This window comes from Mustela nivalis (assembly GCF_964662115.1).
Source record: "Mustela nivalis genome assembly, chromosome: 1".
NCBI lineage: Eukaryota > Metazoa > Chordata > Mammalia > Carnivora > Mustelidae > Mustela > Mustela nivalis.
In genome coordinates this window covers 198,467,479-198,484,107 of record NC_139020.1, presented here as the reverse complement: position 1 = coordinate 198,484,107, position 16,629 = coordinate 198,467,479, and the positions used below count along the sequence as shown (strand labels likewise).

Genomic DNA, 16,629 nt, shown 5'->3' with positions numbered 1-16,629 from the left:
ATGCCTTTTGGCACAGGTGGAGTTTCATTCCATAAAGAAAAGCAAATCATACTAAGTTATGGTTTAAAATCTTGGGGTTTAAGCCCAAGTTAAGTTAAGCATCTGCCTTCAGCTCAGGTTGTGATTCCAAGATCCTGGGATCGAGTCTTGCATTGGGCTCCCTACTCAGCAGGGAGTCTGCTTCTCCTTCTCCCTCTGCCCCCTCATCCCTGCTCATGTTCTCTCTCTGTCTTAAATGAATAAATATTTCTTAAATTTAAAAATAAGTAAAAATAAAAAGCATATCAGAATAATGGATTCACTCAAAGCTCAGAAGAAGCTGTCTTATCTTATTCGATACCAAGCTCCAGTAGAAACTGGAATCAAATGTCTCACTATACAATTAAATGCTCAGTGCGTGAGCAGGTTTTCAAGGGAGTCCTATATATTCTACAAGGGAATGTAACATGTTGTGTTAATGGGTATATGTGAAACTTTTTGATTAGTTCTACATTTTTACCAGAAAACCATGAAAAACAACAACAACAAAAACCCTTCAAGAAACATAAGGTGTTCATATTTTATTCATGTGTCTCCAATATGTAACTTCTATCTGGAAAATGAAAGAAAGAAACCAAACCTTTGTTTTCAGGATTCGGAGTGGGGGGAACGGAGGAAAGGATGTCTTGCTGTGTCCACATCTAGGAACACGGTGTGCAGCTTTATGTTCAGGCTTCATTTATAAGTTGAATGCCAACTTAGACATTGGTTATAATAGCTGCTCAGAAACTCCATTATTTTCCTGCTAAGATTTCACATTTTTTGTTTCTCATATTTTTTATTTGAGATTTTGTTTATTTATTTGACAGAGAGAGCACAAGCAGGGGGAGTAGAAAAGGGAGGCAGGCTCCCCTTTGAGCAAGGAGCCTGATACAGGGCTCAATCCCAGGACCTTGGGATCCTGACCTGAGCTGAAGGCAAACACTTAACCAACTGAGGCACCCAGGTGTCTCTCTCGGAATTTTTCTAATGCTAAATTCCTTGTACCCTATCTGATGCTACAGGAGACAGTGATCAAACACATAGGATCTCATTTGTGTCATGACATTGTGACAAGGCAGTTTTACCATTTCCCTGCAGGTATGACCTGAGGGACTGATAGCACGTCACATTCAGAACTATTGTCACAATAAAAAGCCACCTTGTCTGTTCACAATGGAAACCACCAGCAACACTTAAGGCACTTAGTATACTGCATCCAGCTAAGCCTCCATGATAGCACAGATGTTTATACCACCAATAATTTGTGGTTAAGTCTTGTTAAGCCTTCACTGTAATGGAAACAGCATCAATATAAAATTGATAATGCACTTACACATTACTTAGAAATGAAGTTGGTATTCTGTGCCTGTGTCTTTGTTCAAATCCTTCTCTAGCCTCCCGTGTCCATTCACCTTATTATCAGGTCGACAGGGGGAAGAATCCAATGGTACCCAGGTTTCATCTCTTTCTCCCCCGCTTTTTTTTTAAGATTTCATTTATTTATTTTAAGAAAGGGCGGCGGGGGAGGGGGTGGTGGCAAGCGGGAGGAAGGACAGAGGGAGAGAATCCTCAAGCAGATTCCCAACTGAGCCCAGAGCCAGATGAGGAGCTCTGTCTCACAACCCATGAGACCATGACTTAAGCTGCAACCAAGACTCAGACATGTTATTAACCAACTGGACCAGCCAGGCCCCCGTCATCTCACTTTCATCAAAATGAATATACTAAAATCCAAGAATTGTCTCCATCTCACCAAAAGCCTTAATACTAGCATACTTATAAGAAAGTTAATGAGGTTTCTGAATTATTACTTATATTTTGAAATTCTGGTGCTTTAAACCTAAGAAGAGATTGTGGTAAGCCCTCTTAATAAAAGAAAACCTAAGAGAGTGCCTGGCTGGCTCAGCTGGTAGAGCCTGTGACTTGATGGTGGGTTTGTGAGCTCGAGTCCCACGTTGGGCGTAGAAATTACTTACAAACAAAACTTTTAAAAAGACACCTCAGAACATTAAAGTGAGTTTTCTTAATAAAAAGAAATGTCTTGCCAAGCTAAAAAAGTTACTTATGCCATGCAAATTACCTTAGACATAGAACCTTTTCAATGTCTCAATTCGGTCAATATACTGCATTTCAAATCTACCTACTGTAAAGAAACACTAAAAACCAGAGTGGGTAGGGAATTGGGCATTCGGTTGAATTCTTCCCAGCTGCAGCATAACAAAGTTACAAAATAAAATGTCATTGAATGTTAACAGTTTCAATTGATAATTCAGGACGTACTTTAGGAAGACCGTGAACATGAATTTAAACTAAACATACATGTAATATTAGAAGGCATCTAACAATAATTGATACGCCATGAAACTCTTTTGGGTTAACTGCATACTGCCACTCTGCCAACTGTTTTTCTCACCAGATGCTATAAAATATCAGTCATTTGGGCTTGTAGATAAAAAGGAGTTACTCTGAGAATCAAAAACTACACTGTAAGTGAAAACGAAAATGCCTGGCAAAAACTAATAAGTCCACACAATTATGAAATTATTATGGGTGATCGGAAGTTTAGTTAGACCAAGAACTCATTCCTCAAGAGTCTTTATTTACCAAACTTGTGTCTTAGTCACATTATACTTCAATAATTAAGACTCCAACCAAAATCCAGTCTGTAAGGTGTTAATGTAAGATGTTTATTAGTGTAATTTATTCAGCACAATAATCACATTAAAATGTCCCAATATACAAACTGTTAAAGTCTGAAGTCACAAAAAATATAAACTCAGGTGCATGAACTAAGTTATATAAAATATTATTTGTAAACAATATTCTACATCTTCAACATTGGGCCAAAAAAAGAAAAAGAGAGAGAGAGAGAGAGAGAGAGAGAGAGAGAGAGAGAAAGATTATATATAATAAATATTTCAACAGAGCAATCCTGACCAGTCTGGTAACCTCACACTTGGGTGTGACCACGATAGCAACACAGCATTTCCTTACAGCACTGGCTATAATACAAAGCTATATGCAAAATAAAATGAAACATCCTAGTGAAACAGAGAGAGCTAACAATATATACCACATTTTAGCTGGCTAGTAGTAGAAAATTTCAATTCCATTAAAAAAATTAAAAAAATAAAAGTCAAGCAAAAACACAGCAAAATGGAAATAAAAGTGAAATAAATCAATGTAATAATGGAGTGTGTGTCCCTTTGACCAATGCCAGAGCAGAGCTGCACCCAGGTTTCTCCAAATACCTGTCACTTAGACAAGCTGTAGAGACCGGTTAGAGGTGATAGAAAAAATGTCAATCATGATCCTTAAAAAGTTAGCCCTACCAGTTTGAAAATTTCCCTAGCCAAAAAACTAAAGCCAAACCAACCAACCATACACAAAGAACCAAGAAACATACCGAACAACTGCATACCAAAGGGAAAATGCTATGTTCTATTTGATGGGTGCTCTCCCGTGGTTAAGAGATTTCATATTTTATCAACTGCTTAGAAGGGAAACATCAGCATTTCCCTCTAAAATGTGCCTCCTCTGGGAATCTTCTCTCCAAGAACTCACAGGAGGAATTCTTGGCAGCATGACCCCAGTTTATGATCAGAAGAGGGAATGAATATTCCCTAAATTCCAGAAGTCACAGGGATATTCTGATTTTTCCATCTCAAAGCAGTTTTATGTCAGAGGATCTAAAATAATGTACATCTCAAAATCTCCCTCAGAATATACTGCCAATTATTTAATTTGAAACAGTCAGTAACTTGGTGATTGTGATAACCTCCACAATCCGTAAGAGGATAGAAAATTAGAGAGTACTTCTCATTCTGGATCTTAAACTAGAACTCCTTTAAGATTTCAAAACATGGTCCAGGTTTATATTCTATTTCTCAAAATCCAATCAAAGCTTATTATCTGAAAATTTCTGCAGTACATCTTCCAAATGGTTCTTCCAGCTTTTTTAGCTCTTAGTGTGGGAAAATGAGGAATGAGAATGAAAAAGTCCCAATGGGACAACCCTCCAAATACACGGAGTATAAATGCTAATGCTCATGGTAAAGGTCTTCACATGTGGTCCACCAATCCCACTGGTATGCTGCTCCAGAGATCAAAGGGATCCTGGACACTACCTGAACGGAGTGTGAGTCCAATCTGATAACCATTTCATTAGAAACAGATAAGCTGGTTGTGGTTCTTCAGTGCACTGCAATGTACTTTCATTCTCATGTTTTTATACAAGAGGTTGTTTTCTATCTGTATGAATATCCCAGTAGTCTGACAACACAGGGTTGCAATTTCTTTAACTTCTCAGTTCTTGTTTTGATAGCTTGTGATCATGTTATGAAAGTAACTTTGCTTATAAAATTTCATAGACAATAAAAGGTTGTCAGATTTTCAAGAGAATCTAAGACTCTAGACAAACAAACCATAATTTCGTCATAGAAACCATTTCAGCCCAACTTGCAAATAACAAAATATGGTTTAATTTGAGAAAATGCTTTTCAAAGTTTAATCAGAGCTACTCTAAATGAGAAAACTTTAAATTAAAATTGCTATCGTCACTCAGATTTTAGTAAGCTGGAGAGAGATACATGGGTAGCCTGAAAGATTACCCTTCCCTAAAAGCAAGCTCACAGAGGAAGAGAGGAGAGGGAAGAAAAGGGAGGGTCGACTGCAGTACTGGTGGACTCAATCCCTTTATGAAAGCACACATTCTCATTTGGTGTTACGAGATCCTGATTCATTATGAAGATCTGAAAACCAAATGGAAAAGGCCAACTCAAAATGTTTAAAGAAAAGAAAAAACGCGAAATTGAATAAAATGATAAAATGGGTTTTAAAAGAGAACAAGAAATAAAAGACCTTGGATGACCTTTATAAAATACTAAAAATTAAAAATAATTCATCTTGTACTTTGTGTTCACAAAGGGAAAGGAGGTTCCATCAAGCCCTGCAGAGCACAAAAGGAAGCAGGTGGTTTGCTCAGGCATCAGCAGAAAGGCCCCGAAGAACTACCCTCCGCCTCTTCTACACCGTGTCCAGGAAGGAAAAGCAAAGCTCTGCAAAATGCTGAAGGTTTTAGAAGTGTAACGGTGCTTAGGAAAGATCACTGGTCTGGTGTTGCAGCAGCCCCAGTGTGGAGAGACACGTTAGGCTTCTAGGAGGAGAAAAATAGAAAGGGAGGAAGAAGTAGGAAGGGGAAGGAAAGGGCAGAAAAGCACAGGTCATTAGTAAACAGCAAGTTCAACATCGCAAGATGCTCATAAACCCTTTATAAGCTATCAGTGCAGCTGGTCTGCGATTAGGACTAGAGACATCCTGAACGAAACAGAAATGGGAATTTTCAAAATGGCAATGAGCTACGTGCTCTAGTTTAGTAATGGCCAAATTAGAATGAGGTCACAACATGCTCCAGAAACATGCATTCTCTGTCCCCTCCCCACTCCTTCCCATCCCCAGTGAAACATGCATATTTTCAAGTGGTCAAATTCAGAATGCGAACATCTTGCCATATGCAAACTATATTCTACCTGTTGCCATAATGTCATTGGGTAGTTCAGAAATATCTGGGTTCTTTTTTGCCACCAGGGAACTAATAGTCTTGAAACAGTAAGGGCCAGGCTATATGTTTTTCCTGTTCTTTTTTTTTTTTTTTTCTGTGCTCTAAGAGTTGGCCGTGGGAAGCAATTACTACACAAAGTCTCTTCTGGTCATACCTGACATCTTGCTGGAGAAATCTTCCCTAGTTTTGATAGCTATTTCTTTTCTGGATGAAAATGGCATCCACTCTGCCAACTGGCTAATCAAGTCAATCTCCTCCCAAGCCTTTCCTTTCCCTGGTACTGCCTCCTTGTTAAAGAAAGCTGAACTTACTCATTTTTTAAAAGTTCATGTTCAAGCTTCTCCTTTAATCACAGGGACATTTCCATAAATGTATCCTTAAAACTATACTACATAGATGACTTTGCTTTCAAAGCAGGCACAGGAACAGTCAATAACACAACAAAGATTATCAAAGAAATACAAAAAATTCAGTTCACAGAACTGGAAGATGAGGTGGCACTTCTGGCTGCTTTTACCTTAAAGAGTCTCTGAGTTATGAGCTGCTAATAAGGATGTTAATGTCACTGGGCAAAACTAACATTCACAACAAATGGAAACCAGCCATCAGTCAATCAGAGGTCCAAAGATACATACATTTCCAAAGGTCAAAGAATAAAGAATAAATCCTGGAGTAATTGCTGTTGCTAACAGAAGGCTTTCTGGGAGCCAAAAAAACTGAGCAATCATACAGTGGCTCAAGGAAAGTCTTCTCCAGGCTGAGGCAGGCTTACACGAGAAACACAGACACAATCGTATCTAGCGCTTGCCTCCAGCGCAGCGTGTGAATCAATGTAATGCCCCAGTTAAGAGCATGCTCTGTAGCAGAGAACAATTTACTTGGCTGTTAGATGTGTGTTCATTTGGGTCAACAGTATCAGCCTGATCCCAACTGCAAAGTAAGTGCAGTTATTTACAGAAATACATGCTGACTCTCCTGTCAGCTACCTAACAGAAGAAGATTTGCATAGTACTACATTCCTGTGGACCTCACTACTGCTTCGAGAACTCTGCTCAAGACAAATACACTGGGGGTCAGGGGTAATGAGGTGCCAGTTACGAGGTGGGAAGCCACAGGGGCTCAGGGCTAGCTGAGGGGAGTATCAAAGCCCTAGTTAATGGGCTAGGCATTGAAGTTAAAGACAGATTTCAGAAGTTAACAGTTAATGGGTGTAAAGAATAAAAGACTGAGGGCAAAATCAAATGGGAAGAACTTTTAATTTGTAGGGTCCCTAACACTAAGCCATGCATGAAAAGCAAGCTAATAAGTGCAGGAGAGAAGAGCCTGTATAAAGAGCCATAATGGCCAAAGGCCTCCAGTGTAACAAAGTCTGATGATGATTAGCCTACATCTATAAGCATATTTTTAAGTTTGATCCAGCTCTTGTGTGGTATAATTACAACAAATACTCAAGAAACAGCAAAGGAAATTCATTCATTCTTTCTGTTGTTGGAGATGTTACGTGGCAGAGGGCACTGGACTTGAATACATCCAACAAGAACAACAATACCCTTAGAAATAGTTCAAGTGATTCACTGCCATGTTCCTTAAAGGACCTCATCAAGGTGTTTACTGTGACTATTTCAAAACCACATCTGGGGAATCCTGGGAACCACTTACCCGTAGTTTCATTCCCTTCTATTCCATGGTCACCATTGGCTAGCCCTGTTGGCTTGGAGGGAGTACCTGCAACAACCACAAAGAGTAATTACCACGGTGACAGTCACAGGAAAAACAGCTTCAACGCTATGTAACCAGGTGGAATTTGTCCCTCTTCACAGCATGAGCTTAAAGCAGGTAAAAATTTGTCCAAAATGTAAAGAGCCAATAAAAGGAAATCAAGAAACAGAACAGAACCGAGTCATTCAATTGTGCGATACCCAAACACTACAGAAGAACCCTTCTTAATAAGCAAGCTGAAATCTTTTCTGGTCCGTAAACTGTCGAAGATCACCATTATATTCCACTCCAAAACCATTTCAAAGCACCATAGGTTTTCTATCTGTGAGTCAAATTCAAAGCTACAAGGGCACAGGGCCATTAAAACAATTCCCACATCAAAAGTCCAGGGTTTCATCCTCACTCCTCCTGAGGGTGAGAATTACTTGGTCACCAGGATCACCTCTGGAAGCAGAGAACTGTTTTTGTTTTTCTTTCAATCTTAGTTGTTCTAATATAGTTGTGTCTCATTCCCTAATAACTAAAGATGTTGAGCATCTCTGCATGTTAATTGAATGGTCGAATTTTTTCATCGTTTTTATTTGGGTTGGTTTTTTTCTTATTATTTAGTTCTGAGGACGCCTTACATATTCTGGATACCAACCCTTCATCAGATGAATTCTGGAAATATTTCCTCCCAGCCTATGACTTGCATTTTCATTCTTTTAGCCGTGTCTTTGCAGAGCAAAAGTTTAAATTCTGATGAACACTAATTTTTCACTTTTCCCCTCATGCTTTTTTTATGTTTTCAGTGAAGTATCTAAGAAATCCTTGTCTAGGGCCACCTGAGTAGCCCAGTCAGTTGTGTGACTGACTCGATTTCAGCTCAGGTCTTGATCTCAGGGTTGTAAGTTTGAGCCCCACACTGGCTCTATGCTGAGAGGGGAGTCTACTTAAAAATTTAAAAACTTTAAAAAAAATCTTTGTCTTACCCAAGGTCACAGGATTTTCTCTTATGTTTTCCTCTAGAACTCTGTTAAGTTTTCAAATTTAGGTATCCTATTGAGGTTTATGATACATGATAAATTTCGTGTATGACAGAAAATATGGGTCTAGATTTATATTTTTGCATATGGACATCTAATCATTCCTGTACCAATTTGTTGAAAAGACTATCCTTATTCCACTTAACTGCCTTTGCACCTTTGTTGAAAAATCAATTTACCATACTATGTGTGGATCTATTTCTGGACTCTCTCTCTTCTATTCCACCAGCCTGTAAGTCTCTTCATTTTTCCAGTACTATACCACCTTGATTACTGAATTTGTATAGTCTTTAACAGAGGTCATGACAGTCCTCTTAATTGGGTGTTTTCCAAAGTTGCTTTGGTTGTTCTAGGATATACAACCTTTTCTTAAAGGCTCTGGCTATAACATTTCAGCAACTGGTCTAGCCCTGCCATCAGCTTGCCAACCCAAGTTTCCCTATAGTCATTGTCAAGAACCTAACAGAGATATTTTTCATAAGATAAGTAAAAATCTAGAATGCATGCTACAAAAATATAAAATGCAAGATTTTACTTTGGAAGACAAGAAACTACGCCGTCCAACCTACTGACTCCTACAAATCCAAGGCAGAAATCTTTCATTTAAACTCACAAAAGATCTTTGATTCTGTTATCTCAGATAACAAAGGAACGGCTACAGAGAACAACCTAAAGAACAAGGCAGACTTAAAGGAGAATATGAATTACCTCCAAGAAAAAGGAATAAAGGACTGAAAGAGAATAGACTTTTATTGAATACCCACTATGCACAAGGCACCATGCTAGGGCTTCACGTATTACGTTTTACTTCTCCAGAAAGATGCCAACAGTTCTATCCCATATTTATGCCAAATATGGGACAGAACATGTTTGGCATAAATTTGCTTTTACTCCCACAAAGTAAGCTTAGAAAAATTTTTCTTCCTAGCTCAAGAAAGAATACATATTTTAAAAATCTGCCTCATTTTAAAATGCAGATTGTAAAAAAATAAAATGCAGATTACAGGAAAATGCAAATCATAAAAAATACCATCTTCTGGTCATGAGAGTGATAAAACCTTTTTAAAATTTAATAATAGCCACTGTTGGCAACCGTATAAGAAAACAGGTAATCTCATTATACCACTGGAGGAATATAAATTGGAACATCCGTTTTATGAGACAATTTGGCAGTCTATCAAATTCTGAAATACTTAACCTGACAATCCATTTTAGGTGTGTAGTTCAGAGAAAGACATAAAAGTACACAAAAATGAAAGTTAATGAGATGTTTATTATAGTACTGTTTAAATACCCATTGACAGATTCGCTAAATTGTGAAATAATATGTAATTTTAAAAGAAATAAGGTAGAATCTTATTGTTTAATTCTTGTCTCTTAGGAGATTCCAGAAATCAAGGTCCACAGTAAAAAAAAAAAAAAAAAGAAAAGAAATAAGGTAGATTTTCATGTGCTTAAATGGGAAGATTAAGAAAAAAATAAAAGCATGGGGCACCTGGGTGGCTCAGTGGGTTAAAGCCTCTGCCTCTGGCTCATGTCATGATCCCAGAGTCCTAGGATCAAGCCCCGCTTCAGGCTCTCTGCTCAGCAGGGAGCCTGCTTCCCTTCCTCTCTCTCTGCCCACCTCTCTGCCTACTTGTAATCTGTCTGTCAAATAAATAAATAAAATCTTAAAAAAAAAAAGAAAAAAGAAAAGCAAATATGGCATAATAGCATTATAAAACACACAAACACAACACATGTGCATGCACACACAAATAATCAGGGAAAAAAAAAAAAAGGAAAGAATATGTACCAAATGCCACTGATGGGGGACCAGAGATAGGGAAAACAAGGAAAACTTTCACAGACATGAGGTCCTATTTTAATTGAGCACCTTAAAGAATTAACTTAAGAGCAGGGACGCCTGACTGGCTCAGTCAGTAAAGCATGTGACTCAGTCTGAGTTTAAGCCCCACAATGGGTGTAGAGCTTATTTAATAAAAATAGTAAGGGTGCTTGGGTAGCTCAGTCAGTTAGGTGTCCAACTCTTGGGTTTTGGCTCAGGTCATGATCTCATGGGTGGTGGAACTGACCCCCAAGTCGGCCTCCACACTCAGCGTGGAGTCAGCTTGTCCCTCTCCCTCTGCGTCTCCCCAGCTCATGCACTTGTGCTCCTTCTCTCTCTCTCTCAAATAAGTAAATAAATAAAATCTTTAAAAAAAAAAAAAAGGGCAGTTAAGATGACTTAAAAGAGTAAAGTAATAAAAGAACTAGAAATCCAATGCACCAGAAATTACAAGGAATATCCTAGAAAATGAAAGTGAATGGGATCATAACGAAGAAGAAACCACAGCCCAAAGAAGGTACAGGAAAGCAGGACAGCAAGGTGCTCTGTGCTTACAGACAGCAGGGATGATGGGGGCTCCATTAAGAGCTGTCAGCCCCCATTCCCCCTACACTCTCCTTCTCTCACCTCTCAAGTCTGCCTTGTGCCGACCCCAGATGGAATGGTGAGTCCTCACACCCCACACCTGGCAGCACAGTTATATCCCTGTCAGAGGCACGTGGGAGATCTCAGACAGTATTGCCAAATAACATAGGAAAACTATTACCCAAAAAGTAAGACATTACAGGGGCGCCTGGGTGGCTCAGTGGGTTAAGCCGCTGCCTTCCACTCGGGTCATGATCTCAGGGTCCTGGGATGGAGCCCCGCATCGAGCGCTCTGCTCAGCAGGGGGCCTGCTTCCTCCTCTCTCTCTCTCTGCCTGCCTCTCTGCCTATTTGTGATCTCTGTCAAATAAATAATAAAATCTTAAAAAAAAAAAAAAAAAGTAAGACATTACATTCAAAGAAAATAAATGTGACTCAGGGAAACAATGTTGATACAGCAAATAAGAGACTTAAAAAACAAAAAAACAAAAAAACAAACTACCTGATTTCCCTCAGAAGGATAAAAGAAACAGATTCATGAAATGAAAGCAAGCCCCCAAACAAGGTGAATTGCCTACTGACTAACAAGTCCTCTTCCAAGTTAAACAGTTTCCAATTCTTTGCTTTCATCAAAACTGAGAGAGGTCATAAGGTAGGTGCCTTCTGATAGGACACCAAAAATAATTTTTTTTAAGATTTTTTATTTTATTATTTGACAGACAAGAGATTCCAAGCAGGCAGAGAGGCAGGCAGAGAGAGAGGGGGGAGCAGGCTCCCTGCTGAGCAGAGAGCCTGATGCAGGGTTCGATCCCAGGACCCTGGTTAAAGCAGAGGCTTTAACCCATTGAACCACCCAGGTGCCTCTCTATACTGACTTATAGAATTCTTTTTTTTTTTTTTAAGATTTTATTTGACAGAGAGAGACATAGCGAGAGAGGGAACACAAACAGGGGGAGTAGGAGAAGCAGCAGCAGGCCTCCTGCCAAGCAGAGAGTCTGATACAGGGCTCAATCCCAGGACCCTGAGATCAGGACCTGAGCTGAAGGCAGACGCTTAACAAGTGAGACACCCAGACACCCCTGACTTACGGAATTCTTAACATTTAACTCAAAGAATGGAGGATATTGCCATAAGACGACTTCCATTCCCACATACTTAGCTATGTGAATAAAATTTTCTGGCTATTATGTCTATTAAAACAATAGAAAGAGGAAGGCGCCTGGGTGGCTCAGTGGTTAAGTGTCTGCCTTTGGCTCAGGTCATGATCCCAGGGTTCTGGCTTCTAGCCCCACATCCAGCGCCCTGCTCAGCGGGAAGCCTGCTTCTCTCTTTCCCACTCCCCCTGCTTGTGTTCCTTCTCTCACTCTGTCTCTCTCTGTCAAATAAATAAAATCTTTAAAAAACAAAACAAAACAATAGCAAGAGGAGTGCCTGGGTGGCTCAACTGGTTGAGCATCTGACTCTTGATTTCAGCTTAGGTCATGATCTCAGTCATGGGTTTGAACCCCATATCAGGCTCCATGCTCAGAGAGTCTGCTTGAGATTCTCTGTCACCTTCTGCCCCCTTCCCTGTTTGCATGCACACTTTCTAAAATCAATCAATCTTGGAAGAAAAAACAAAAAAGGAATAGAAATTATTAAATTCTCTCTCACCCTAGCAAAAAATAATGTTCTACAGATTCATGATCTGAGAAAAATATTAGTCCCCATCATTAAGAAAAACATTTCCAATCAAATTCAACTTTTATGGTTAGTTACGATTTACCAAAAATTATAATATATGTGACCAACTGGGTGCTACTAGTAACTGTAATCATAAGTCATCTTCAGGACCAAGTAAATACCTAAGGCCTTATGGTTATAGCAACTTTTTAAAATTAAAATTTAAGCTTATATACATATTTTGTTACAAAAACACAGTAACGGGCATCTGGGTGGCTCAGTTGTTAAGCGTCTGCCTTTAGGTCAGTCATGATCCCAAGGTCCTGGTATCTAGCCCCACATCAGGCTCCCTGCTTGGTGGAAGCCTGTTTCTCCCTCTTCCACTCCCCCTGCCTGTGTTCCCCCTCTTGCTGTGTGTGTGTGTGTCTCACTGTCAAACAAATAAATAAATAAAAATCTTAATTTAAAAAAACAGTAACAATCAAGAAAGACCTGTCAGTATAAAAATGTATTATACTAAGATAAAAGTCTACGATAGACACAGAGGAGAAGTAAGAGTTCAAGGAATCAAAAGAAGGATTTACATTTCCAATGATAAAGAACAGCTTGCTCATGCATTTTTTAAAATAGATGATGAGGAGAATCAAAATGCTATATATTTAGAAGCATTTGGATACACTGAACAGAGTGGTATAGCTTATTTTTATGTGGCAAAAGTAAAACATTCTGAAAATGACAGCTTTACAACTACCACCTCTAGCCAAAGCTTTAAATACCATCAACCTCCAGATTGATATCTCCAGCCCAGAACTCTCCTCTGAACTCCAGACTCTTTATCTAACTGCCTACTACTCTTCTCCCCTCCAGTATCTTCTCTGCTGTCAAGCAACTCACACTTGGTAATTCCCAAAATTCCCTGAATTTCTTACATTACCCTCAAAATCTACTCTATCTGGAGCCTTCCCAATCCCAAATGATGGCCATTCCTTCCTTTCAGCTGCTCATGCTAAAACCCCTGCAGCCATCCAGGACTCATCTGTAGCCATGCAAAGCAGAAGTCAGGATGGTATGGCTTGGGCTACTGCAGGACAGGAGGGGGCTTGAGACAGAACCAGACATGTAGCAGATCCATCTTTTTCAAAGGAGGAAGAAAAAAAAGAAGTAAATGAGATGGGCAGCTGGTTGAGATCTGATTTTCTTACTGAAGGGAAAAATCATGGTATGTTTGATGCTGCTGAATGACCCAGATGAAATAGAGGAACTGCTGATGCAGGAGACAGAAGAGACGACCACTGTAGCAGCTCCCGGAGTGAGAGGACAGCTCACCTGAACAAGAGCAAGAGCAGAGTAAAGGGCAAGGGGACAGCGGGTTAGGAGGAAATGCAGCAGGGGACACGCAGCAGGGGGATGGTGCAGAAGTTCTCTTCTGACTGAGTCTATTGATTATTGTAAAAGTCACTGGCTGAGATTATAAACAGGAGAGCAAGTGCTGGAACAGAAAGAAGATGTGAGAGTTGTGTAAAAAAGTGGAAAACTACAAATTCATATGAATTTGTAGCAGAGTGCTCAGGTTCAGAGTTCAAGTTCTTTATACGAATGAAATAATGCTCTCATTTCCATTTCCTAAAGATAGTACTTGCATGTCTAATAATTTTGCCTTGAGTTAAATAAGTGAATCTTTAGAAAAATAGAATCTGTAAGACATTAAATTAAGCAGAAAGTATGCATCCACGAACATAATTTCACAAAAGAACGCCCGGTTTAAAATCAGGAGACAACGGGGCCCCTGGGTGGCTCAGTGGGTTAAGTAAGCCTCTGCTTTGGCTCAAGTCATGATCCCAGGGTCCTGGGATCCAGCCCCGCACTGGGCTCCCTGCTCAGCAGAGGGCCTGCTTCCCCTTCCCTCTCTGCCTGCCTCTCTGCCTACTTGTGATCTCTCTCTCTCTCTCTCTCTGTCAAATAAATAAAATCTTTAAAATAATTCCCCTTCCCTCTCTGCCTGCCTCTCTGCCTATTGTGATCTCTCTCTCTCTGTCTGTCAAATAAATAAACAAACAAAATCTTTAAAATAAAAAAAAAGGGGGCGCCTGGGTGGCTCAGAGTTAAGCCTCTGCCTTCGGCGCAGGTCATGATCTCAGGGTCCTGGGATCGAACTCCACATCAGGCTCTCTGCTCAGCAGGGAGCCTACTTCCCTCTCTCTCTCTAAGTCCTCTGCCTGCCTCTCTGCCTACTTGGAATTTCTTTCTCTGTCAAATAAATAAATAAAAATCTTCGGGCGCCTGGGTGGCTCAGTGGGTTAAAGCCTCTGCCCTCATTCAGCTCAGATCATGATCCCAGGGTCCTGAGATAGAGCTCTGCATCGGGTTCTCTGCTCAGCAGGGAGCGTGCTTCCTCCTCTCTCTCTCTCTGCCTGCCTCTCTGCCTACATGTGATCTCTGTCTCTGTCAAATAAATAAATAAAATCTTTAAAAATAAATAAATAAAAAATAAAATCGAGAGACCTGGGTACAGTTGTGGTCTGTCACTATTAACCAAATGATCAAATGCAACTCCCTTGTGCTTTCTAATCCTTAACAGGCTCTCCTGGAAAATGGGATAATATCTACCGCCCATGGTTATCATGAGGACTAATAATACTGCAGGCAGTACCGTGCCAATCATAGTGTTAAGAAAACGTTAACAACTCTTCTTACTCTTGTTGTTATTAACTACAGATACATCAGCTCGAGACTGATCAATCTGCAGACCAACTACAGTTTAACTGGAGACTGATCACTAAACTTTGAAGTAAACTTTGCGGGTGCCTGGGTGGCTCAGTGTGTTAAAGCCTTTGCCTACGGCTCAGATCATGATCCCGGGGTCCTGGGATTGAGCCCCACATCAGGCTCTCTGCTCAGCGGTGCGCCTGCTTCCTCCTCTCTCGCACGCTCTCTCTCTCTCTTTCTCTGCCTGCCTCTTTGCCTACTTGTGATCTCTGTAAAAAAAAAAAAAAAAAAAAAAAATTTTAAAGTAAACTCGAGAGAATAATGAAATTGATTTACTTTTGCCTTCTATAAAAAAATCTAGCTTAAGTGAAATTACTAGACTAAGTAATAATTATGAGTCTAAGAAATAAGCAACTTGCCAGAATAAAATAAAAGCCAAACCAGGAGAGAATTAAAACAAAAAATCCAAAACAAATAAAACATTATAACATAAAAACAACAGGTTTTATTTTTAAGTTCTTTTTTTTTTTTTTTTAAGATTTATTTATTTGAGAGAGAGAGAGAAAAAAGAGCAGGACAGGCAGAGGGAGATACAGTCTCGAGCAGACTGTGCTTAACACGGAACCCAGGCTCACCACCCTGACATCATGACCTGAGCGGAAACCAAAAGTCAAATGCTCAACCGACTGCACCACCCAGGGGCCCCAATAATTAGGCTGTAAAGTAGGAAAGAGGCCCATGGTACATTACTGGGTAAGTCCTAATTCAAAAGATACTATATTCCCTTCTTTCTCTAATTCCCCTAGAGGGACGCCCATTTCATGAAATGAAAAACTTTCTCAGCTAAACACCTATAGCACTGGAAAAAACCACAACTAATCATGCTCTGAGAGATAAAAATATTAGAATTCACTGTTTTGTTTAATCTCTTCTTTCACAGGTGATTTCCGAGTCCCAGAGCTAGCAAACCAGTCTGGCAGAGGTCAGTAGCAAGAAGCTGAAAGGGCATGTATGCTGTGAGGAAAACAGCCACAGTGAGTCATTTGCCCCATTGGGCAAAATGGGGGGGAATTCAGCATGATCTCAGTGCAAGGGCACCTTCCACTGCAGAAGTCAGGCCTGTTCCAACACTGCCCTCTGGTGGCCAATAAAGTTGGCTGCGATGATCTGTGATAGAAAGTGCAGCAGCTGAGCAAGAGGAACCTGCAGTATCTAGTTATCAACCTTTCTAGCACTTATTTCAGCCCTTTCTCCTGGATCAATGTTTCTCATCTCGGGTGCATCAAAGTCACCTGCAAGAGCTTGTTAAAACAGAGACTTCTGAGCTCCATACCCAGAGTTTCTGAGTCCATGTGGGCCCAAGTGAAAGGATCCTGCTGGTCCAAGGACCACACTGGGAGAACCACTGTCCTATGTTAATACATTTTACAGAAACAAGTTATTAGCTGTGAACATCCTGGAATGCTAGGGAGAGGGTATTCTCCCACTCCCACAAGGAGAACTATCTAAGCACAGAGTTCAGAA

General features: G+C 40.0%; 1 protein-coding gene across 13 annotated transcripts in view; it reads right to left on the bottom strand.

Moving 5' to 3' along the window:
* MAP4 (microtubule associated protein 4) overlaps nucleotides 1-16,629 on the bottom strand; it is a 195,736-nt gene that overhangs the window by 99,869 nt on the left and 79,238 nt on the right. For 11 of the 13 annotated variants that reach the window (XM_082703335.1, XM_082703337.1, XM_082703316.1 and 8 more), the window contains exon 3: nucleotides 7,241-7,306. In XM_082703335.1, coding sequence (XP_082559461.1) covers nucleotides 7,241-7,306 — 66 coding nt within the window. Of the gene's footprint in view, nucleotides 1-5,049; nucleotides 5,177-7,240; nucleotides 7,307-16,629 lie in introns of those variants that run through there. The other 2 variants (XM_082703329.1, XM_082703330.1) reach the window with 2 other exon arrangements.